Source organism: Coregonus lavaretus, assembly GCF_964263955.1.
Source record: "Coregonus lavaretus genome assembly, chromosome: 8".
Classification (NCBI taxonomy): domain Eukaryota; kingdom Metazoa; phylum Chordata; class Actinopteri; order Salmoniformes; family Salmonidae; genus Coregonus; species Coregonus lavaretus.
The window spans coordinates 37,562,915-37,589,365 of NC_139995.1; the positions used below are offsets into that span (position 1 = coordinate 37,562,915).

At 43.1% G+C, this 26,451-nt stretch overlaps 1 protein-coding gene across 1 annotated transcript in view; it reads right to left on the reverse strand.

Moving 5' to 3' along the window:
* The window catches only part of LOC311134039 (transmembrane protein 233-like), a gene marked incomplete at both ends in the record, with an annotated part of 41,964 nt that extends 15,513 nt beyond the window's left edge, over nucleotides 1-26,451 (reverse strand). Inside the window, 2 exons of the mRNA XM_084167645.1 lie at nucleotides 21,637-21,761; nucleotides 26,241-26,451. Coding sequence (XP_084023771.1) covers nucleotides 21,637-21,761; nucleotides 26,241-26,451 — 336 coding nt within the window. The remainder of the gene's footprint in view (nucleotides 1-21,636; nucleotides 21,762-26,240) is intronic.

Sequence of the window (26,451 nt, forward strand, 5' to 3'; positions counted from 1 at the left end):
CTATGGGATGGAACAGTTCGTTTAATGATTTCAATGGCCTCTGAACTCTGTTTTGACTTTCTGGTGTGAATTGATCATCCACACTGGTAAATTCTAAAGGCATGAGAGGAGGACTTTTATTTTACCAAGTTGAGGGTAATTTATAGTACTGTGAAAAGTGTGAAGAACTTTATAATTTGGTAATAATATATATGATTCGAACCATAAAATAACAGAAGAGAGAGAGAGCTTTCCCTGAATGAGGGATACCTGTTGCTAGTAAATTGTACTAATCTTCGATTACTTTTATGGGATAGAAGTAAGTTGAGGTATTATCAAATGTTGTCAGCAGGGTTAAAACACTTCTCTGGTCCCAGTCAGCTGTCAAAAGAGGAAGTTTCGATAGATAAAGATCTACTTATAGAGAGCTACAGTAGGGCCCCAATTAAGGAAGTTCACAGATGGGTGAAGCAAGGCGCAGTAAATAAGGAAGGAATATGGGTCAAAGACAGCTTACCAATTCTCCCGAAATTACTGTTTAGATATGCTGCAATATTGACACACGGGCAGAGCCATGTGTCAACGGGAGGGATGGATGGTAGAGCAGGTTAGGAAACACTTTGTGGCCTATGGTATAACGAATTACTAAAATATATATATATATATATATATATATTTTAAAGTGTTTGGAAGACCTTACAGAATGCCACAGTTGGCAGGACCAGAACAGGCAGACATAGAACTAGAGAATACACTAGCAGAACACATGAGAAAATTGTTCGTTAACCATACCCGTATGTCTAAGAATTTGTGTCCTACAGGAGAATTAAAGGAGAAGGTGATTCATAGTATATAACCTGGAGACTGGGTGTGGATCCAATCGTTGAGGAAAAAGGATTGAAAGCAGCTACGCTGGGAGGGACCATACCAAGTCCTATTGGTAACTGCCTTCGCTATAAGAATAGCTGAGAGAGCCACTTGGGTCCACGTTACCCACTGCAAAAAGGTAGGCCCACATACCAACACCGTTGAACACACACAGAGTTAAAGAGAAGAACCGAACAACTAGGGTTCGGGGGTAAACTCTGTTAACGAAGAAACCCTACCCCGACCTTTCATCACTGTGGGGTATTTATAGAGGTGTGGGTATGGGGAAGTACCAGGCAGGTGGGTCAGGGACAGGATTGGGATGGCGGTTTTTGGGATTTTGGGGGACTCTGAGCTGCATCATCATGTTAACCATATTATGGATTAATCCAGGTCAACCTAAACAGGGAAATTATGCACTGATTTGATCTCGTAGAAATACTGAAACCAAGAAAGACTATTGGGGGAATGATTATCTTTGGTAAGAAGGGGGCGTGTACAAGAAAGTTAGGTCCTAGAAGGTATGGTAAATACATTTACACTGGGGAACGCTCATGTCCTTGGGCAAGGGTGTTTAAACATACCTGGGGAACATCCTATGAGAATGGAATGGACGCATTACACCGATGGGGAATTAAACAAATCCATGATAAGTGTAAAACAGAACTGGTGATAACGGTAAAGTCAGTTATGCAAGATGACATAGCAAGGAAATATTGGGCCTGTGTTGATGATTTTGGGGCAGATATATGTTTGAGGTTCATTTTTCAGGAGAGAAATGAATCTTCCACCTCTGAGACAGATCAGCAGGTAGATCCAATGTTATCACCAGAGGTATCAACAAATAGTCTAATACCCCTTGGAAGGCCCTCAGAAGGAATCCTAAATAGCACTGAACCACCAAGGGTAGAATATTTCCTCTTGCAGGAAATGAATCAAGGAGAAGTAGAAGGAATTTCAAATGAGAACTTCTGGGTAAGGTGGATGAACTACACAGCTAGGGTGTTGGGTCAAACTAATTGTTATGCCTGTTCAACAGGTAGGCCAACCCTTCTAACTGCACCTATGCCTCAGACCATGTTCTCTTGTGTGATAGATTTGGGATCAAACCAAACCTCACCTAATTGTTCTGATATTAAAATAACCACTCTTAAAAAGGATAATACTAAGGCACCCCAATTCACCATGAACCCCGGAGATTATCAGTGTTATAGACACCAAAGTAATGCGAATCACAGATCAAATTGATAAAAATGTTGACTGGATTAATTACATCTACAAAGGTTCGTTAATTAGACAAGGGATGCAGTGAAGAGAATCTCAGGCCAACTATCCGCCACCTCACTCATGACCTGCAGAATAGTTTGGTTCTCGAAATGCTTTTAGCAGAGAAGGGCGGATTTGCAAGATGGTGGGAGGTCATTGTTGTATGTTTATCCCCAACAATAAAGCCCCAGATGGTACAGTAACTAGAGCACTGGCAGGTCTCACTGCATTAAGTAAAGAATGGGCTGAGAACTGGAGGGTGAATACATCAATGACTGGTTGGTTTGATAACATGTTTGGTAAATGGAAAACTATTGTTGTAACTATTCTGGGTGCAGCTATAGCTTCTATGGGTATACTTGTTCTTTGTGGATGTTGTCTTATTCCCTGTGTCCGAGGGTTGGTGAGCAAGGCGTTGGAGGATGCAGTATCACAGCAGATGGTGAGATACGGCCCAATCCCGGACTCCGACCAACCGAATGAAGAATATGACCCACCAGGCTTGGTGGAGGACGACGACGATTCAGATAGTTTGAGACTGGATGTTTTCCTAAAACTATAAATCTCTAGTTTAAAAGTTATTGTAATGATATTTTGTGTATTAAAGTCTTGTTTTAAGTATGATGTACTAGTTAACCGATGTTGCAGGACGTGATGAAGCAAAAGTTCTTCACTATAGGCTTAGACTGTTGTTTCCAGATAGTGGGTAAACAGGTTAGGTACCATTGCTAAAGAGTAACGTTACGCTTTTAATCATGGGGTAACCCTGATGAACCTGCATTGAATGAGACAATTTTTTATGTTTTTATATGCAAATCAACTTATATGCTTCAATGTGTGTGATTCATTTCTATAACAACATATATTTTGTGAGTATGTGTGTAATATTTAGTCAAAGGGTGGATTGATAGAATAATTATTAATGACTAATTATTACACCCTGAAACTGTGTGAAATGTGTTAGAATGTGTGAGTGTAGGACCAGTAAAGACTATGACATTGAGCTACTATTTAGCAATGTGAGTAAGAGTTAGACCAGACAACAAAGGACAAGGAGAACTCTCTACAGACAACTGAGAAACCAAGATTACTGAGGAATTTAGGGAGGAGAGAAACTGTTAGGCTTGGAAGTGTGCATGTGTGTGTGTGTGTGTGTGTGTGTGTGTGTGTGTGTGTGTGTGTGTGTGTGTGTGTGTGTGTGTGTGTGTGTGTGTGTGTGTGTGTGTGTGTGTGTGTGTGTGTGTGTGTGTGTGTGTGTGTGTGTGTGTGTGTGTGAACTGATGGTCAGGAGAGCAATTATAAAGTGGAAAACTACAGCCCGCCTAAAGAGGGGAGGGATTTTTGTATGACGTGTGAGTATAAAAGATGGACTCTGAAATTGTGATGGCAGAATTCTCAATGAATAAATCTCTGACTATGCAGACCGGGACTCTGTCCGTTTCTTAAATCCAAAAGACTTACAACCTTTTGGGAGACGCACAGAGACACTGAAATAGTTTGTTAAATAATTCACATAACACTTTGTCAGTGGGCAATCGTACAAAATCAGCAGGGGATCAAATACTTTTTTCCCTCACTGTATATAAGGTCCCACAGCTGACAGTGTATGTCAGAGCAAAAACCAAGCCATGAGGTCAAAGGAATTGTCCGTAGAGCTCCGAGACAGGATTGTGTCGAGGCACAGATCTGGGGAAGGGTACCAAAAAATGTCTGCAGCATTGAAGGTCCCCAAGAACACAGTGGCCTCCATAATTCTTAAATATAAGTAGTTTGGAACCACCAAGACTCTTCCTAGAGCTGGCCAAACTGAGCAATCGGGGGAGAATGGCCTTGGTCAGGGAGGTGACCAAGAACTCCTCTATGGAGATGGGAGAACCTTCCAGAAGGACAACCATCTCTGCAGCACTCCACCAATCAGGCCTTTATGGTAGAGTGGCCAGACGGAAGCCACTCGTCAGTAAAATGCACATGACAGCCCGCTTGGCCTGAATGCTCTTTGGCCTGAATGCCAAGCGTCACGTCTGGAGGAAACCTGGCACCATCCCTACGGTGAAGCATGGTGGTGGCAGCATCTTGCTGTGGGGATTTTTCAGTGGCAGGGAGACTAGTCAGGATTGAGGGAAAGATGAACGGAGTAGAGTACAGAGAGATCCTTGATGAAAACCTGCTCCAGAGCACTCAGGACCTCAGACGGGGGCGAAGGTTCACTTTCCAACAGGACAACGACCCTAAGCACACAGCCAAGACAATGCAGGAGTGGCTTCGGGACAAGTCTCTGAATGTCATTGAGTGGCCCAACCATAGCCCGGACTGAAGATAGCTGTGCAGCGACGCTCCCCATTCAACCTGACAGAGCTTGAGAGGATCTGCAGAGAAGAATGGGATAAACTCCCCAAATACAGGTGTGCCAAGCTTGTAGCGTCATACCTAAGAAGATTTGAGGCTGTAATCGCTGCCAAAGGTGCTTCAACAAAGTACTGAGTAAAGGGTCTGAATACTTATGTAAATGTGATATTTCAGTTTTGATTTGTTTTAGAAATTTGCAAAAATTTCTAAAAACCTGTTTTTGCTTTGTCATTATGGGGTATTGTGTGTAGATTGATGAGGGGGGGAAAACAATTTAGTCTATTTTAGACAAAATGTGGAAAAAGTCAAGGGGTCTGAATACTTTCCGAATGCACTGTATAGTATGATAGCAGTATGCATTGTCAGAATGTTGAGCAACACAAAGCATGTGTCCTTAATGGCATAGCCGCAGGAAGTAGGGGTGCTGAGGGTGTTGTAGCACCCCTTGAAAAAACAGATTTTTTTTTTAAACAAAAGTAGTGCACTGGGCCTTTACTAGTCCTGTATTAGCAGACAGGAATAGCCGTCTGTTGAGCGGGCAATAAATAATAATCTACACTGATATTGCATGAACTTCCTTTGATAGAAAACCCATTGTTGTGATGTGCTCAGGAAAAGGGCAACTGGTCTATATTGTTTATTTCCATTCTATGCAGAGGCAATGAATAGTGATTCTGGACCAATGACACTGATCAATGTCATTGAAATCGATGTAAATACAATAGTCAGCTCATTGTATTTTTTATTAAGAAAGCGCATTGAACAGTTTACATTCTCTATGATGACACATAGTATCATGTCTGTATCATAAAAATACATCTGAGTATGAAAAGACCAGCTTATCCTCTTGCCCAATATGAAACCCAAACAAACTGTCACTCAATGGTTTTGATGGATACAAGGACTTCCACTTAATCAATCATAGTAGCTTGGAGACTTGGGTTGATCTCAGTTGAATTTATTTGATTCCTCTCTCCTCTGTCTTCGCGTTCTCAAAACGCATTGGAGGAGAACATACGAAGTTCCTCCGCTCAGATGTTCTCCTCCGATGCATTTTGAGTAGGAGGAATGAATAGAGGAGGCAAGGATTCAAGTAAATACAATTTGGTATTCATTCACCCTTGGAGACTTTGAATCGGACACAAGAACAGAAACCAAAAATATCACTCAAGAACAGAGATAGGCACACAAACGACTCACTCATATCCTTGTGGTTTGACAACCATTAGAGCCCCTGTCAAAAAAAGTACTTCCTTCACTTAAAGATGCAGTCCGGGATCTTAAGCGCAACAGATTCATAACATATTGAATGAATTGCAAAAACTGTTGTTGTTTTTTTGCAGGACTTAACATATCATATGAAATAGATGACGTAGTACACAACTAGGTGACATAGTACACCAAAGTGAACACCACTTTCAAAACTATTGGCTGATATTATACAAAAGTTTGGGAGCATCACTTTAAAGACCACTATCCATCCATACAGAGAGAACATATAACTTTCCACAACAACAAACCACCCCTTCTCTCTGAATGTCTTATTGGCCAAGAGGGCAGACAGAAGCATGGCAGTTGTCCAGAGGCAGCAGAACGAACCATCCGGATCAGCAGAGGGGGGGTTGCTGCTGCTGTTGCTGCTGCATCACAGCTGGAGTCTTCACAAGCCGATCACCATTGCAGGACTGGCCTGGGCATCCATCTGAGATTATTCCCAAGGTCTGAGTCACTGTCAGCTTGGGTCTTTCTAGACTCTAAATCACATTGCCATCTCAAGACTGCGTTTACACAGCAGCCTTAAATAAGTACATCGAGCCTGCAAGGCTGTAACCCATTGCCATCACCAAACTTGCTATCTTCATTTTTAGGTATGTCATAATATGCAGTTTTTACGCTTTACTTTGCAGAGCCGTGTTCAGTTCAGTTGTTGCATGTGACTGCAGTCTCCTCTCTTCAGCAAGTCAAACGCATAATTGACTGGACTAGCTTTCCACTTTTCTGTCCTATGAACTCCTTGGTTGGATTGACTCAAAACACACTGTAAATCCAGCCAAGCAGTTCATAGGACAGAAAACTGGAAAGTTATTCCAGTCAAGCATACATTTGACTGAGTGATGTTTTGCTAAATGGTGAATCGCCAACAAATGAGTGAATATTCTACTAAGTGAGTAGGATTAAAGGCACAATTCTGAATTTTCCTCCCAGCCTAAAACCAGCCTACCACTTGGTTAATTAAAGCTGAGGGATGGGGCTGGAGAAATGTAACAACTTTCAAGTTCAGATGAAGCTATGGATGCACAGACTGACAGTCCATGAGCTCAAAAAAATACTTTATTATGTTGAAACTATAGGTATGTTTACAAATACATTGTTTTACTCCTTTGTTTATAAACATTAAACAATCTTTATTTTGTATCTATATTCTGGGTTATGATGGGGTAGGACAAGTAATGATGATTAATTTATATTCTTGAAGAATCATCAATTGGTGTATCATTAATTGAAATGACCATTGAACATCTGTAAATATTGCATATTTTACCTTTAAAGCGAAAAGGCAAAGGCTTTATTGATGCTCATGTGTGCGGGCACTATCTCTCATCTACTACACAGCCTCTGGAAAAGGCACATTACTATCATAAATATATAAACATAACAGTGAGGCCAAAAATACAATAACACAAATAGCACAATACCTCTTGAACACAGATGTAGATGTGTAGCCTAATTCTTCTCGGGATAGGCGTCCGAATATTGCCAACTGTTTCTAACACACGCACTGTCTGGCTCCAGTCTGATGCTCTTGCCTCCCAGCGCTTCGCGCAGTGAAATTCTCGTAGCCTACTCCCAGTCGCGTGATTTGTAAACTGTTACGCCAGCAAATTTATGTCAACCTCTGGATTCATCTACAAAATAAAAGCATTTTTCTAAAATATATGGAAATGTAAACAAAACGTTCAAATATAGTTTTGATGGTAATTTTATGTTCTAATACGAATTCTTCGTTATTGTAGAAAATTAATTTACCAAAGATTTACCAAAAAGCATATTCTAAATCCTTAAGGTGCGAATGCATGAGGACTTTTATTATTATAGAAATTGCATTCTGTTGATGCTAGCAGCTGCTGGCATTACACAGTTTACGGTGCGTGTGTGTGTATGTGTGTGTGTGTGTGTGTGTGTGTGTGTGTGTGTGTGTGTGTGTGTGTGTGTGTGTGTGTGTGTGTGTGTGTGTGTGTGTGTGTGTGTGTGTGTGTGTAGACTAACAGGTGTAGACTAACAGTGATATGCTTACTTACGGCCCTTCCCATCAATGCAGAGAGAAAACAGAGAAATAAATAGAAAAAGATTATAACATGAGGAATAAAATAAGGATAACTTCGCTTTATACACAATGTGCATGGGTACGAGGTAATTGAGGTAGATACTGGATGTACATATTCAGTACCAGTCAAAAGCTTGGAAACACCAACTCGTTCCAGGGTTTTTCTTTATTTTTACTATTTTCTACATTGTAGAACAGGGTTCTTCAATTCCGGTCCTGGAGGGCTGAAACACTTCTGTTTTTTATTTCTACCTGGTTAATTGCACTCACCTGGTGTCCCAGGTCTGAATTAGCCCCTGATTAGAAGGAGAGGATGAAAAACAGAGGTGTTTCGGCCCTCCAGGACTGGAATTGAAGAACCCTGTTGTAGAATAATAGTGAAGACATCAAAACTATGAAATAACACATATGGAATCATGTAGTAACCAAAAAACTGTTAAACAAATCAAAATATATTTTATTCTTCAAAGTAGCCACCCTTTGCCTTGATGACAGCTTTGCACACTCTTGGCATTCTCTCAACCAGCTTCATGAGATAGTCACCTGGAATGCATTTCAATTAACAGGTGTGCCTTGTTAAAAGTTAATTTGTGGAATTTATTTCCTTCTTAATGCGTTTGAGCCAATCAGTTGTGTTGTGACAAGGTAGGGTTGGTATACAGAAGATAGCACTATTTGGTAAAATACCATATTATGGCAAGAGCAGCTTCATGGTCAAATTGCTGCAAATAAACCACTACTAAAGGACACCAATAAGAAGAAGAGACTTGCTTGGGCCAAGAAACACGAGCAATGGACATTAGACCAGTGGAAATATGTCCTTTGGTCTGATGAATCCAAATTTGAGATTTTTGGTTCCAACCGCTGTGTCTTTGTGAGATGCAGAGTAGGTGAACGGATGATCTCCGCATGTGTGGTTCCCACCGTGAAGCATGGAGGAAGAGGTGTGATGGTGTGGGGGTGCTTTGCTGGTGACACTGTCTGTGATTTATTTAGAATTCAAGGCACATGTAACCAGCATGGCTACCACAGCATTCTGCAGCAATACGCCATCCCATCTGGTTTGCGCTTAGTGGGACTATCTTTTGTTTTTCTACTGGACAATGACCCAACACACCTCCAGGCTGTGTAAGGGCTATTTGACCAAGAAGGAGAGTGATGGAGTGCTGCATCAGATGACCTGGCCTCCACAATCACCCAACCTCAACCCAATTGAGATGGTGTGGGATGAGTTGGACCGCAGAGTGAAGGAAAAGCAGCCAACAATTGCTCAGCATATATGGGAACTCCTTCAAGACCATTGGAAAAGCATTCCAGGTGAAGCTGGTTGAGAAGAAGGAAAGAAATTCCACAAATTAACTTTTAACAAGGCATACCTGTTAATTGAAATTCATTCCAGGTGACTACCTCATGAAGCTGGTTGAGAGAATGCCAAGAGTGTGCAAAGATGTCATCAAGGCAAAAGGTGGCTACTTTGAATAATCTAAAATATAAAATATATTTTGATTTGTTTCACACTTTTTTGGTTACTACATGATTCCATATGTGTTGTTTCATAGTTTTGATGTCTTTACTATTATTCTACAATGTAGAAAATAGTAAAAATAAAGAAAAACCCTGGAATGAGTACAGTCGTGGTCAACAGTTTTGAGAATGACACAAATCTTCATTTTCACAAAGTCTGCTGCCTCAGTTTTTATGATGGCAATTTGCATATACTCCAGAATGTTATGAAGAGTGATCAGATGAATTGCAATTAATTGCAAAGTCCCTCTTTGCCATGAAAATGAATTTAATCCCCCAAAAACATTTCCACTGCATTTCAGCCCTGCCACAAAAGGACCAGCTGACATCATGTCAGTGATTCTCTCATTAACACAGGTGAGAGTGTAGACGAGGACAAGGCTGGAGATCACTCTGTCATTGTCAAGGCGTGCTGAAGGTGGGTGTGGTGAATGAATCATGCGCAGGACGCAGAGGCTCAGTCCAAAGGCTTTAGTGCAATATATATAAAAGACAGAAGCATAATAAGCCCGAAGGCGAATACACGGCGCACACAGGCGACAAAACAAACGGCGCACAAACATGTGCAAAATAACCTCTCCAAAACACTGGAGGGAAAATGTAGCTCCAAACACGAAACAGAAGCGCAATCACACACAACGACAAGCACACACAACGAGAACTAAATAGGACACTAACGAGGACTAACAAGACACAGGTGTACAACATCCAGACAAAACCAAACGAACATGAAACATAGATCGGTGGCAGCTAGTACTCCGGGGACGACGACCGCCGAAGCCTGCCCGAACCAGGAGGAGGAGCAGCCTCGGCCGAAACCGTGACAGTCATGCTGATTGAGTTAGAATAACAGACTGGAAGTTTTAAAAGGAGGGTGGTGCTTGAAATCATTGTTCTTCCTCTGTTAACCATGGTTACCTGCAAGGAAACATGTGCCGTCATCATTGCTTTGCACAAAAAGGGCTTCACAGGCAAGGATATTGCTGCTAGTAAGATTGCACCTAAATCAACCATTTATCGGATCATCAAGAACTTCAAGGAGAGAGGTTCAATTGTTGTGAAGAAGGCTTCAGGGCACCCAAGAAAGTCCAGCAAGCTCCAGGACCATCTCCTAAAGTTGATTCAGCTGCGGGATCGGGGCACCACCAGTGCAGAGCTTGCTCAGGAATGGCAGCAGGCAGGTGTGAGTGCATCTGCACACACAGTGAGGCGAAGACTTTTGGAGGATGGCTTGGTGTCAAGAAGGGCAGCAAGGAAGCCACTTCTTGAGTCTTTGACCATTTTTAGGGCCTTCCTCCCAAACCGCCTGGTATAGAGGTCCTGGATGGCCACCCTGGTCTCATAGACTAGATGTAACATAGTAAATGTAAATCCGGGACACTCAAATTAGTATGATATGTTACATTCGTTATGGTTACATAAGACAGATGGTTACTTAAGGCAAAAACAAAAGTAGGATGGTTGGTCGGGGTGGATGGGTGGGCGTATAACGCGAACGTCTAGCAACCCAAATGTTGCAAGATTGAATTTAATCACGGACAACTTTAGTATTTTTGCTAATTACCAGCTTTTCAACTATTTAGCTACTTTGCAAATACTTGGCATGTTAGCTAACCTTTCCCCTAACCTTAACCCTAACCTTTAGCTAACCCTTCCCTAACCTTAAGGTTAAAAAGTAGTAAGTAGTTGAAAAAATGCTAAAGTTATCTGTGATGAGATTCAAACTTGCAGCCTTTGGGTTAGGGTTCCGCTTCCCCTAACTCTTTAACCTAACTCCTAAACTTAACCCTAACCTTAACCCTAACCCATAACCTAGCTAACTTTAGCCAGCTAGCTAACGTTAGCCACCTAGCACCTAGCTAGAATTCGTAACATATCATACGTATCGCAAATACGTAACATTGTACATTTTGCAAATTCATAACATATAGTACGAATTGTATTTCATAACATATCATCCACAAATTAATACATACCATACGAAACTTAACATATCATCGTAATGGCGTGTCTCGGATTTACGTACAGAATAATACGAAATGCTCTGAGACCAGGTTGGAATGGCAGGGAGCTCAGCCCCAGTGATCTACTATGCACTACCCTCATACCAAGCGATGATGCAGCCAGTCAAAATGCTCTCAATGGTGCAGTTGTAGACATTTTTGAGGATCTGAGGGCCCATGCAGAGTGTATACTGGTGATTGATGTCAATCATACCACAGTCAGACGGTTATTATGTAAATACCTTATTATTTCTGCCAGCTCACAAATAAGGCCCTCTCACTTCATATACTGTTGTCTCCTATTCTAGTGCTAGGCTATACTTCACTTGTTACCCCTCTCTCTTCAACTCACACATTTCCAACCATACAAAATATGCATATGCTTTAAATTGTGGCATAATGCTTTGAGAGGAGGACTATGCTTCACTAGTAGTCCGTGACCTTATAAAATACACATTTCAATCCTGATACAAAAGTGTTGGAAGTGCTAAACCATTAGAAAATAGCCCTATTGGGAGTTCATCGATGCCACGAGGAAAGTATATTAATTTGAGGAAAGTATGTTCATAAACAACGTCTGGCATGATGAGGAGGCCATCTGAATCGGACATTTCTGTAATTTGATGAAACCTCAAATGATTCGTACCCTCTGGTGTGTTTTGTCTGTTTAAAGTTGTTTAATCACTTTGTATCTGAGGCCCCCTACTGGCCAAAATACCATATCTCTATTTTGGGCCCTAATAGCTGATTTATGTGGTCCAGAGTCTACTGTGCTGGAGTCTACATATTATTTTCCTTGTCTGTCTCTGTAGAGACACACCTGTAGTGGATTCCTCATCGCCACCAACTGGGTTATGACTGATGCCCACTGCATTGAGAAAGTCAACACAAACACACTGCTGGTATTGACCAGCACAAAAAAGCATTGTGTTTGACCAATGTGAGAAATGGGTAGGCCTATAGCTTTTCCTTATTCCTCCATCCAGTCTGAACCTGAATTATTGTGTGCTTGTGGGCAAGCACAACCCGGCAGAGGCTGAGCCCAGTTCTAAGGCCTACATCACAGGCAGGAAAGGAATCATCGTGCACACTATAACCCCATCCTGCTGTCAGTGGAGTAAGTTGGGTAATGGCTTGTATAATGGCTTGTAAAAACATAGGTAACACTACACATAAAGTATATTAAAATGTTTAAGGAATAAGGAGTTAATCAACTATTAGGTATTTGTGTTTATGCCTGTGTAAGGGACAGTCTATGTACAGTATGTTCTCTTCCATTACGTTGATTATCATTATTCCCCTGCTGTGTGTGTGTTCCAAATGTGCATTATGCAGCCCTAGAAGAAACCTGTTCTTGACTTGGAAACTTGGTTTACAGATTGGATTGAATAGGATTTGATTGTTTTCAGTACAAATGTAAAAGAGGTTCAGCAGGTTCTACTAAGCTAACATATGGAATTGTTTTAAGATGGTCACACCATAGATCATTTAGCTATTTGATTTCGAATTTTAGGACCCCTGTAGGTATAAAAAACATATGTACAAAAATGATTTGATAAAATATTGAATTTGGCCTTTACTACTATAGCCCATAGAAACACATTGAATAATACATTCATAAATGTCAAAACAGACAGTCAAAAAATAACTCTTAAGGAATAAGGTTTTGAAGTGTCTGTCCTATATCTAGGAGACATAAGAAAGCTCAAGAAATATATTTTTTTCGTGACACATATTTAACCCCTTTTCTTGTTGCCAATAAATTACCTCCATACGTCCATTAATTTTTTAAACTGGTATCGGGTTACCTTCAGACGAATCCCATGACACTTGTGGGGGTCGTAGAGTCTCCCCTTTATATTAGTTAGTAGGCCATTAGTTAGTAGGCCATATGGGGTTATATTAGTTAGTAGACCAAAACGTTTTGTAGCTCTGCCACTTTCCACTTCAGATGCGGAAGGCCGACATTGTGACGAGGTGTGAATGAAGGAGTCAGGCGCAGGAGGTAAAATACCGAAGTCCAGAGTTTATTCCGTTTACATAAATCAAACGCCCAAAGCGTCAAACAAAACTATTACAAGGGAAAACATCCACCTTGGCATAAACACAGTGAATAGTAGCTCAAGCGAGCTACACGCTCTCACAACAAACAATCACTCACAAAGACAAGGGGAACAGAGGGAACACTTAAACACATACTAATTAGGGGAATGAGCACCAGGTGTGTGATTGACAAGACATGACAAGTGGAGTGATGAGAATGGGATCGGCAGTAGCTAGTACTCCGGTGACGACGAATGCCGAAGCCTGCCCGAACCAGGAGGGGGGGCAGCTTCGGCGTAAGTTGTGACAGTACCCCCCCCCCCCACGACGCGTGGCTCCAGCAGTGCGCCGACCCCGGCCCCTCCTCTGTGTCATACAGCCGAGACAGTGCGTCTGCAGTCACGTTCTTCGTACCCGGAATGTATGAGATTGTGAAATCAAACCGGGTGAAGAAGAGGGCCCACCTGGCCTGGCGAGGATTCAGCCTCCTCGCTGCGCGAATGTACTCCAGGTTACGGTGGTCTGTCCAGACGAGGAAAGGGTGTTTTGCCCCTTTGAGCCAATGTCTCCACACCGTCAATGGTCGGACAACAGCCAGCAGCTCCCGATCACCAACGCTGTAGTTCTACTCCGCCAAGCTGAGCTTCTTAGAAAAGAAGGCACAGGGGCAGAGCTTGGGTGGCGTGCCCGAGCGTTGGGATAAGATAGCTCCTATCCCTACCTCGGACGCATCCACCTCCACTACGAACGGTAGTGATGGATCGGGGTGAGCCAGTACCAGGGCTGAGGTGAACAGACCCCGCAATCTACTGAAGGCCAAATCAGCCTCAGCAGACCAGCAGAGCCGGGACGGCCCACCCTTCAACAAGGAGGTAATGGGAGCTGCGACCTTGCCAAAGCACCGAATAAACCTTAGATAGTAGTTGGCAAAGCCAAGGACGCGCTGCACCTCCTTTACCATGGTTGGAGTTGGCCAATTACGCACGGCTGCAATGCGGTCTCCCTCCATCACCACACCTGTGGTGGTAATGCGATATCCGAGGAAGGAGATTGACTGCTGGAAAAACTCACACTTCTCTGCCTTGGCATAAAGATCATTTTCCAGCAGTCGGACCAGTACCTTGCGAACCAGGGACACATGCTCGGCGCGCATAGCGGAATACACCAGGATGTCATCGATGTAGACCACCACACCGCGACCAAGCATGTCCCGAAACACCTCGTTCACAAAGGACTGGAAAACGGATGGAGCATTCATCAAACCGTAGGTTGTGCTGAATGCTGTTTTCCACTCATGCCCTTCCCGAATACGCATCAGGTTGTAGGCACTCCTGAGGTCTAATTTGGTGAAAAAACGAGCCCCATGCATTGACTCAATCACTGAAGGAATGAGGGGAAGATGATAACTAAATCATACCGTCACATTATTCAGTGGTCGATAATCAATGCACGGGCGTAAACCGCCATCTTTCTTCTTCACAAAGAAGAAACTCGAGGAGGCAGGTGAAGTGGAGGAACGTATATACCCCTGGCGCAGGGACTCGGTGACGTATGTTTCCATAGCCTACGTTTCAGCCTGCGACAGGGGATACACATGACTCCTGGGAGGTACAGTGTCTACCCGAAGGTTTATCGCGCAATCCCCCTCCAGATGAGGTGGTAATTTAGTCGCTTGCGTCTTGGAAAACGCGAGCGCCAGATCATGGTATTCGGGGGGAATGCGCACGGTGGGGATTCCGTCTGGACTTTCCACTGTGGTCGCACCAACGGAAACACCTAGACACCTACCCGAACACTCACGCGACCACCCCGTAAGAACCCTCTGCGGCCATGAGAAATTGGGGTTGTGAAGGGTTAACCACGGGATACCCAAGACTACAGGGTAAGCAGGAGACTCAATAATCATAAAGGTGATCTGCTCAACATGCGTCTCCTGCGTAATCATGGTGACTGGTACCGTAACTTCCTTAACCAACCCGGACCCTAATGGTTGACTATGAAGTGCTCTGATGGGGAGTGGAATGGTTAGGGGAACCAATGAAATGCCTTGACGGCGTACAAATGCCCTGTCCATAAAATTCCCAGATAAAGTACAGTGCGCCGCATAGGGCTCTGAACACGTTTGGGTGTTCGTTACCTGGGGTGATGCGTGAGTACCCTGCCTACCGCCTCCAGACCCAAAAGAACATTGACTGCGACGTGAGGTGGATTGTCCCTTTGTGCCACCAGAGTGGCACTGTCGCTGTCCTCCTGCGCTCTCTCGACCGACTGCTCCCCCCAGCTCCATCTGCTCAGGGTCAGAGTCGTCCGGAGTGGGAACGGGCAGACCCCTACCAGGACGTCCTCTGACTGCTAGCAGATTGTCCAGCCGGATGGCCATGTCCACCAGTTGGGAGAACGATAGCATGGCATCCCGGCAGGCTAGCTCCCGTCGGACATCCTCCCTTAGGTGGCACCGGAAATGGTCGATCAGGGCCCGCTCATTCCACCCGGACCCCGCTGCCAGCGTCCGGAACTCCAGCGCGTAGTCCTGAGTGGTCCTCGTCCCCTGCCTCAGATGAACCAGTCGTTCGCCCGCCTCAAAAACGGCCCGAAAGAGGCGAGCAAACTCCCCGTAGTCCTCCAACGCGGTACCTCCCTCATTCCACACAGCGTTGGCCCACTCCAGGGCTCTCCCACAAAGGCAGGAATCGAGGACGGATACCTTCTCCCGCTCCCGGGGCGCCGGCCTGATGCTGGAGAAGTACAACTCCAGTTGGAGTAGGAATCCCTTACATCGCGCTGCCGTCCCATCAAACGCCGGTGGCCGGGATATCTGGATCCCTCCAGGGGCTAGGGTGTAGGTGGCTGGATCCGGTTGACCAGCTGATCTCGATAGATCGGATCCTCTCCTCTCCAGGCGTTGTACCACCTGAAGAACCCAATCCATCGCTTCCCCCAAGCTGGCCAACATCGAGGAATGCTTCTGGACCCTTGCCATAACTCCAGGCATGCGGTCTTCTCCTGCTGACTCCATATCAGATCAGGTGAGTGATTCTGTGACGAGGTGTGAATGAAGGAGTCCAGAGTTTATTCTGTTTACATAAATCAAACGCCCAAAGCGTCAAACAAAACTATTACAAGGGAAAATATCCACCTTGGCATAAACACAGTGAATAGTAGCTCAACCGAGCTACACGCTCTCACAACAAACAATCACTCACAAAGACAAGGGGAACAGAGGGAACACTTATACACATACTAATTAGGGGAATGAGCACCAGGTGTGTGTGATTGACAAGACATGACAAGTGGAGTGATGAGAATGGGATCAGCAGTAGCTAGTACTGCGGTGACGACGAACGCCGAAGCCTGCCCAAACCAGGAGGGGGGGGCAGCCTCGGCGGAAGTCGTGACAGACATAGGCGGATGCGGTGGATTGAGACAGAGTCCATGCAAAAAAACAGATATTTGTATTATGTTCATTAGATTGACTCATGGGTGTGTCAATAGACTCATAAGGATTCCATGATGTCCTTATATATACTGTGGAACAGGACATCCACACAGCACTACTCTACTCTATCTGAATCCAACAGCCTTGATTATGAAGGGTCAGCAACACCTGTTTCCTTCTTAGAGTCTTCGCATCCACACTTGCTAATGTTTAACCACAAGAGCACAACCAATGACACACCTGAGGGACAAGCAACTCAATCTTTATTTTTCACTTGAATAAGAGAAACTACAGATGACATGTATGAGGAACAAGTCACAACCAGTTGTAGTCATTTAGCATTAGGCTTTAACGGAGTGTATACTGTATGAGGAGCTCCAAAGTGAGCAATGACGTTGTGGTGGCTCAGTCCAAATGAACACAACATAGCTCCATGTCAGTCTGAGTTGCCTTGGAAAAGTCCAAATGGGATCCTTGGGATGTCCCAACTCTGACGTCACCCCATAAAAATAAAAAAATAAAATTAAGGTAATGGTTAGGGTTTAAGGTAAGGACACCCCAAGGATCCCTAATAGCACTAACCAATCTGCCTCTGGCACAGGAAGCATGTATGTGTATGGAGCAGCAGCAGAGCCCGTCTCAGGTTTCTTTCTGCCAGTTCCACATCATAAACCCAGGAGTTTCAAAGAAACATCAATCACACAGACTTGTCTAAAAACTGTTTTCGTTTGGAGTGTCTGTGGTGTGTCTCTTTGTGATGTGGTGTTTTAACCAGGAAGTTAGTTTAAGTTCCTTTAAAGCGCAGAGATCATGGATATAGTTTCTCTATCCTGAGGTTTTAGACGGTGGGCGACACTCGGATGTGGGGTGGGAACAGTTTACCAGTGTGGTATTGTTTTTTGCTACCAGTAATTTCTCCCTCTCAATGTACATACAAAAAATTGTTTTACCCTTTGTTGGTACAATTACGTTGTCTGTCCAAAAGCACCTACAACTTGTAGCAAAACACTTGTTGGATACCAATTCATTTGATGAAATAGACAAGAAATGTTGAACAGAGATACACCTTAGTTTTGTAAAAACACAATGTTTTCTTTTCATAAAGCAAAACCTATTATCATATTTTTCCCCACAAAGCTCTTATTTGAAACCACACTACCATAAATCATATCAGTATGTCATCTGTTCTGGGTAGCTTGCAAAAAGGTGGTCCCACCACAGCTGTCCTACAAAAGCTAAAATGTTTACATTTGGCTCTACTCCAGCATTTTGGATTTGAGATCAAATGTTTCCTATGATGCGACAGTACAGCATGTCACCTTTTATTTAATGGTATTTTAATTAATATCTGTTTTACCGTTTAAAGAAATTAAAGCACTTTATTTACAGTCAGGTCCAAAATGATTGGCACCCAAAAAATATTGTATCAAATAAATAATACAAATTCTATTATTTTATATTAATACATTACTCAGATAAATATATTTTGTTTAACAAGTAATAAAATAAATCTAAAAAAAGATAGGTGTCAAAATTATTGGCACCCCTGTTTTCAATACTCCGGCACCCTATTCTTGCGAGGATAACGCACTGAGCCTTTTTCTAAAATATTTTATGAGATTGGAGAACACATTGGGAGGGATCTTAGACCATTCCTCCATACAGAATCTTTCCAGATCCATGAATCCGTCGGCCTCTGCTAATGGACTGTTCTCTTCAATTCAAGCCACAGGTTTCTTTTGGCTAAAGTGTCCTGGTACTTGGTAGAGTTCATGGTGCAGTTGACCTTAACAAGGGCCCCAAGACCAGTGGAAGCAAAACAGCCCCATAACATCAAAGATCCAGAACCATATTTTACAGTACGTTCTTGTCACGGATACGGCCGAGGCTGCCCCTCCTCCTCGTTCGGGCAGGCTTCGGCGGTCGTCGTCACCGGAGTACTAGCTGCCACCGATCGACGTTTCTGTCTCTCACTAGTTCTGTCTTTATTGTTCACACCTGTTACTCATTAGGCTTATTAGTTTCCCTATATTACCTCTGTTTTCCCTCCTGAGTGTGTGCGTGATTGTTCTTTGTTACGTCGTCTGTTGAGCTGTTGTTTTTGCTCTTCCCTGCGTGGAGGGTTTGCTAATATTTACTTGGAGTCGAGTAAAGCCATTTATTCTCAGTTCTGTGTCCTGCGCCTGATTCCGTTTCCCCACTGCACCCAGACGCTGACAGTTCTTTTGACGTCAAACCCACCACTGGTATGCGTGGCCAAAGAGCTCTATTTTCATGTCATCAGACCATAGCACCGGTTCCAATCCAAATACCAATGCCATTTAGCAAACTCCAGGCGTTTACATTTGTTGGTTGTTATCAATAAAGGCTTTTTTTGGCAAACCTTCCAAAGAGCCTATTGGCAGATTTGGAGATTTGGAGATTTGGAGACTTGGTGACCCCAAGATGCAACCAATTCTGTAATTCTTCAACTTTGGTCCTTGGATTTTTTCTTTGCCTCGCAAACCATCTTCCTCACTGTGCATCAGGACAAGATAAACTTGCGTCCAATACCAGGCAAGGGTACCACCGTTCCAGTGGTTTTAAACGTCTTAATTGTTTCCCTAATAGTGGTAGGTGGTATATTTAATGTTTTTGCTATTCGTTTTGTACCCATTGCCTGATTCATGAAGGTCAACAACCATTTGTCTCTTGTCATTTGTGAGCCCTTTGCCTTTTCCAATGGTGATAGATGACAAAGGGATTTTACATGCGTGTAAGCTCAGTTTATACCCCAGTGAAATAGGAATCCATGTAAGGCCACAATAAACTTCCTTAAGATGACATGAACTTAGAATATTAACGTAGAATGTCAATGTAGAATGTTAACGCAGATTTCATTTCATTTTATTTTTTGTATTTTTAAATGTAGAGGTGCCAACAATTTTGACACCTATCTTTTGTAGTTTTTTTTTATTACTTGTTCAACAAAATCTCTTTCTCTGAGCAAATGTATTAGTATAAAATATTATAATATCCCCCTTTTTTTGAGTATTTTAATATTTTTTTAATACAGTCTTTTTGATAATTTTTTTGAAGGGTGCCAATAATTTTGGACCTGACTGTAACTGAAGTGCCAAATGTTTTGTTAAGCGTTCCCACAGATGACGTTTTGGGTTTCTTAACAGGCAGTAGCTGAGTCAGCTCTTCTTGTCCATGTGACTTGCGTTAGACAGAACACAGCATGCTAGCGTGTCATGCAGCCCAACACCAGGACACGGGGAAATCTGTCCCTATTTTTAGCCAGCGTTGGGTGATAAATCAAATCAAATTGTATTTGCCACATGCGCCGAATACAACAGGTGTAGACATTACAGTGAAATGCTTACTTACAAGCCCTTAACCAACAATGCAGTTTTGAAGAAAATAAAAAGTGTTAAGTAAAAAATAGATAAGTAAAAAACAAAAACAAAATAAAAAATAATCATAATTAAAGAGCAGCAGTAAAATCAAATAACAGTAGGGAGGCTATATACAGGGGGTACCGGTATAGAGTCAATGTGCGGGGGCACCAGTTAGTCGAGGTAATTGAGGTAATATGTAAATGTGGGTAGAGTTAAAGTGACTATGCATAAATAATAAACAGAGTAGCAGCAGCATAAAAGAGGGGGTTGGGTTGGGGTGGGGTGGGGGGGCAATGCAAATAGTCCGGGTAGCCATGATTAGCTGTTAAGGAGTCTTATGGCTTGTCCATTCAGAGAGGTGTCCATGTCTTTGATCTTCGTTTTGCTTTCTCCAGCTTTCTCCAGCGTAATTCTGCTAAACATTATACTAGAATAGAGAAAAAGACAGACACACAGTACTTTATGTCTGTTAGACTGTGGTTCAAACAGTTTTTTGTTTTCTTTTAAATACTTGGATCTTTTGATTGAGCCTGCCTGGAGTGCCAGATGGGCGGGGTTTGCACTTTTTGGGAAATTCCATTGGTTACATTGTGTCTATGTACACTCACCGGCTAGTTTGTTAGGTACACCACCCTGTTCACGAAAGTGGATCACTCCTATAGAAAGTGAGTCACGTCACGTGGCCATGGCTTGTTATATAAAGCAGGCAGACAGGCATTGAGGCATTCAGTTACTGTTCGATTGAACATTAGAATGGGCAAAACGAGTGACCTATGTGACTTTGAGCGTGGTATGATCGTCGGTGCCAGGCACGCCAGATTAAACAGGGTTTACCAAGAATGGTGCAACAAACAAAAAACATCCAGTCAGCGGCTGTCCTGTGGGCGAAAACAGCTTGTTGACGAGAGAGGTCGAAGGAGAATGGCAAGAATCGTGCACACCAACAGCCGGGCCACAAACAGAAAATAACGGCGCAGTACAACAGTGGTGTGCAGAACGGCATTTCTATTCTTCTCACGAATAGGCTATTACAGCAGACGACCACACTGGGTTCCACTCCTATCAGCTAAAAACAAGAAGAAGTGGCTCCAGTAGGCAAGCAATCACCAACACTGAACAATTGAGGAGTGGAAAAACATTTCCTGGTCCGAAGAATCCCAGTTCCTGTTGCGTCATGCTGATGACAGAGTCAGGATTTGGCGTCAATGGTACAGGCTGGTGGTGGTGGTGCACCGCCGTCCAATCTGCAGCAACGGCGTGATGCCATCGTGTCAGCATGGACCAACTTCCCTGTGGAAAGTTTCCACCTTGTAGAATCCATGCCCCGAAAAATTCAGGCTGTTCTGGAGGCAAGGGGGGTCCAACCCGCTACTAGATGGGTGTACCTAATAAACTGACCTGTGAGTGTAAGTCTATGATGTAACCCCTGGTGTGATACCTTAGGGGAGGGGCTGCTGCGTTTACCGTGGTGAAGTGAACGATGAGGAATATGGCAATGATGAGGAGGCCAATGACAATGGAGGCGATGGCCACGTGGAGAGCTTTCCGACCCAGCCACTGCGAGCCGTCATAGCATAACTGTTCCTGGACTGCATGGGGACAAAGGGGGAAACATGGACTATGACGTGTTGCTTTACCATGATCATTTACACAGAACAAAAATAGAAACGCAACATGTAAAGTGTTGGTCCCATGTTTCATGAGCTGAAATAAAAGATCCCAGAAATGTTCCATACGCACAAAAAGCATATTTCTCTCACATTTTGTGCACAAATTTGTGAGCATTTCTCCTTTGCCAAGATAATCTATCCACCTGACAGGTGTAGCATATCAAGAAGCTGATTAAACAGCATGATCATTACACAGGTGCACCTTGTGCTGGGGACAATAAAAGGCCACCAGTGCTGTTGCCAGATAATTGAATGTTCATTTCTCTGCCATAAGCCAATGTTGTTTTAGAGAATTTGGCAGTACGTCCAACAGGCCTCACAACCGCAGACCCTGTGTATGGCGTTGTGTGGGTGAGCAGTTTGCTTATTGATGGCAATTTGAATGCACAGAGATACTGTTACGAGATCCTGAGGCCAATTGTCGTGCCATTCATCCGCCGCCATCACCTCATGTTTCTGCATGATTATGCACGGTCCCATGTCGGAAGGATCTGTACACAATTCCTGGAAGTTGAAAATGTCCAAGTTCTTCCATGCCCTGCATACTCACCAGACATGTCACCCATTGAGCATGTTTGGGATGCTCTGGATCGACATGTACGACAGCGTGTTCCAGTTCCCACAATATCCAGCAACTTCACACAGCCATTGAAGAGGAGTTGGAGAACATTCCACAGGCCACAATCAACAGCCTGATCAACTCTATGCTAAGGAGATGTGTCGTGCTGCATGAGGCAAATGGTGGTCACACCAGATACTGACTGGTTTTCTGATCCACACTTTTTTCTAAGGTACAGTGAGGGAAAAAAGTATTTGATCCCCTGCTGATTTTGTAAGTTTGCCCACTGACAAAGACATGATCAAACTATAATTTTAATGGTAGGTTTATTTGAACAGTGAGAGACAGAATAACAACAACAAAATCCAGATAAACGCATGTCAAAAATGTTATAAATTGATTTGCATTGTAATGAGGGAAATAAGTATTTGACCCCTCTGAAAAACATGGAAAAACCCTTTTTGGCAATCACAGAGGTCAGACGTTTCTTGTAGTTGGCCACCAGGTTTGCACACATCTCAGGAGGGATTTTGTTCCACTCCTCTTTGCAGATCTTCTCCAAGTCATTAAGGTTTCGAGGCTGACGTTTAGCAACTCAAACCTTCAGCTCCCTCCACAGATTTTCTATGGGATTAAGGTCTGGAGACTGGCTAGGCCACTCCAGGACCTTAATGTGCTTCTTCTTGAGCCACTCCTTTGTTGCCTTGGCCGTGTGTTTTGGGTCATTGTCATGCTGGAATACCCATCCACGACCGATTGTCAATGCCCTGGCTGAGGGAAGGAGGTTCTGACCCAAGATTTGACGGTACATGGCCCCATCCATCGTCCCTTTGATGCAGTGAAATTGTCCTGTCCCCTTAGCAGAAAAACACCCCCAAAGCATAATGTTTCCACCTCCATGTTTGACGGTGGGGATGGTGTTCTTGGGGTCATAGGCAGCATTCCTCCTCCTCCAAACACGGCGAGTTGAGTTGATGCCAAAGAGCTTGATTTTGGTCTAATCTGACCACAACACTTTCACCCAGTTCTCCTCTGAATCATTCAGATGTTCATTGGCAAACTTCAGATGGCCCTGTATATGTGCTTTCTTGAGCAGGGGGACCTTGCGGGCACTGCAGGATTTTAGTCCTTCATGGCGTAGTGTGTTACCAATTGTTTTCTTGGTGACTATGGTCCCAGCTGCCTTGAGATCATTGACAAGATCCTCCCGTGTAGTTCTGGGCTGATTCCTCACCGTTCTCATGATCATTGCAACTCCACGAGGTGAGATCTTGCATGAAGCCCCAGGCCGAGGGAGATTGACAGTCTTTTGTGTTTCTTCCATTTGCGAATAATCGCACCAACTGTTGTCACCTTCTCACCAAGCTGCTTGGCGATGGTCTTGTAGCTCATTCCAGCCTTGTGTAGGTCTACAATCTTGTCCCTGACATCCTTGGAGAGCTCTTTGGTCTTGGCCATGGTGGAGAGTTTGGAATCTGATTGATTGATTGCTTCTGTGGACAGGTGTCTTTTATACAGGTAACAAGCTGAGATTAGGAGCACTCCCTTTAAGAGTGTGCTCCTAATCTCAGCTCGTTACCTGTATAAAAGACACCTGGGAGCCAGAAATCTTTCTGATTGTTTACAGGCGTTTTTCTGGATTTTTTTGTTGTTATTCTGTCTCTCACTGTTCAAATAAACCTACCATTAAAATTATAGACTGGTCATTTCTTTGTCAGTGGGCAAACATACAAAATCAGCAGGGGATCAAATACTTTTTTCCCTCACTGTATCTGTGACCAGCAGATCCATATCTGTATTCACAGTCATGTGAAATCCATAGATTAGGGCCTAATGAATTTATTTCAATTGACGTATTATCTTATATGAACTGTAACTCATGTGGTACTGTACAGTATACTTAACACCACACATGGGTTCAAATAGCATCCGTTTTCTTTCAAATATTTTGAGTGTTTGATTGAGCCTGGCTGGAGTGCCAGATGGGTGGGATCTGCACTTTTAACTATTCCATTGATTACATTGCGCCAGGCAAGCTCAATGAAGTGCCTCTAACAAATACTATATGAACACAGGTCAGCATAACATTGTGTGATTGTGTGTCTGAGTGAGAGAGAGAAGAGAGGGGTGGGAAAGAAACTCTTCGGATAGGAAAGTGTCAGTGATGTGCATGTCAGAGGGCAATTAGATTAAACCATGCCCTGCCACACACATCTGTTCCTCTCATCAGACATTTGTGTCTCTTTTCCTCAAACACACGCAGGCAGGCAGACAGACAGACAGACAGACAGACAGACAGACAGACAGAGACACACACACACACACACACACACACACATACACACACACCATGTATACACAAAAGGCCACACGCAGATTCTCAATTACACACCAGATTACCAGTAGACTCTTTCCCATATTACTAACACCATTGCTCTTTCTTGGTCACACACAGACATACAGTGCCTTCAGAAAGTAATGAATAACTTCACCATGCTCAAAGGGATATTCAATATCTGATTTTTTTATGTTTTACCCATCTACCAATAGGTGCCCTTATTTGCGAGGCATTGGAAAACCTCCCTGATCTTTGTGGTTGAATCTGTGTTTGAAATTCACTGCTCGATGGAGGGACCTTACAGATAATTGTATGTGTGGGCTACAGAGATGAGACAGTCATTCATTAATCATGTTAAACACTATTATTGCACACAGAGTGAGTCCATGCAACTTATTTTGTGACTTGTTAAGCAAGCTTTTACTCCTGATCTTATTTAGGCTTGCCATAAAAAAGGGGTTGAATACTTATTGACTCAAGACATTTCAGCTTTTCATTTGTAATAAATGTTTTAACATTTCTAAAAACATAATTCCACTTTGCCATTATGGGGTATTGTGTGTAGTCCAGTGATACAAGATCCCAATTTAATTCATTTTAAATTCAGGATGTAACACAACAAAACGTGGAAAAAGTCAAGGAGTGTGAATGCTTTCTGAAGGCACTGTATGACACACACACACACATACACACACACACATACACACACACACATACACACACACACATCATGGGAAAGTTGGGCTAGAGGTCAGCCAGCTTTCAACACTGTATCTTATGAACTGACATGTAACGTTAGCATAAGACCATGTGAGAATTGCAGAGGAGCACTGTTGTCCTGCCAAGCATCGTAGCTGGTACACCAGATCTCAATGTTTACTGCTTGTTGCTGGAATCCCAGAGAAAAAACATGGAAGCAGATTATTAAACAGATTATTATTGCATTCAAAGCATGGGGAAAGGTCTAGAGCAGAGCCGCCTTCCATAGTAGGGGGCGCTCTCCTCCGCTTTCCCCATGCTTTTGAATAACTGCTAACAGAGACAATATGTTTCCACTAGCATTACTACATTCTTCAAAAATGCTAGACAGATTATTTTGAACATTGCTAATGAATTTCTAAACGGTTTGGGAGAAACAACACCCTATGGGAGTAAATAAAATTGTTAACTTCAAAGAAGCTAACTATCCCTTTAATACTACATCAATAGAACATAGAATTAGGATTATTTTATAATTGCAAGTATTGTGAAATACAATAGCCCATATGTTTACAATGTATTAATCATGCAACATATCACACTTTGCATCGGCTTTTTCTTTCATGGAAATTTACCTGATGTTGGCCTACTTTTCAGGATGTTGCACACTGCATATACTGTGCTCAAGAATTGAAATGTTTCTATATATTTCTCATTCAGTATTCTATAAACCTATATCAGCTTTAACACATAAATTAGTCAGTGAGTAAACTGTTTCCCATATGCCTGGGATGTCCGCTACTCACCAGTACTGAGAAGACCAGGGCTTCGATGTTGACTGGGTACGCGGGGCAAAAGCAGGTAAGGATTGTTAGCCAAAGGTAATTGTGGAGGGGAGATGGAGGATCCTGTTCCCCCATAAAACTCAGTCTGTCAAAGTCTGCACTCCCATTTAGAGAACTCTTAGCTCCTAAATGTCCTCTTATCGGCTCCAGAACCAAAGGACGGGCCAT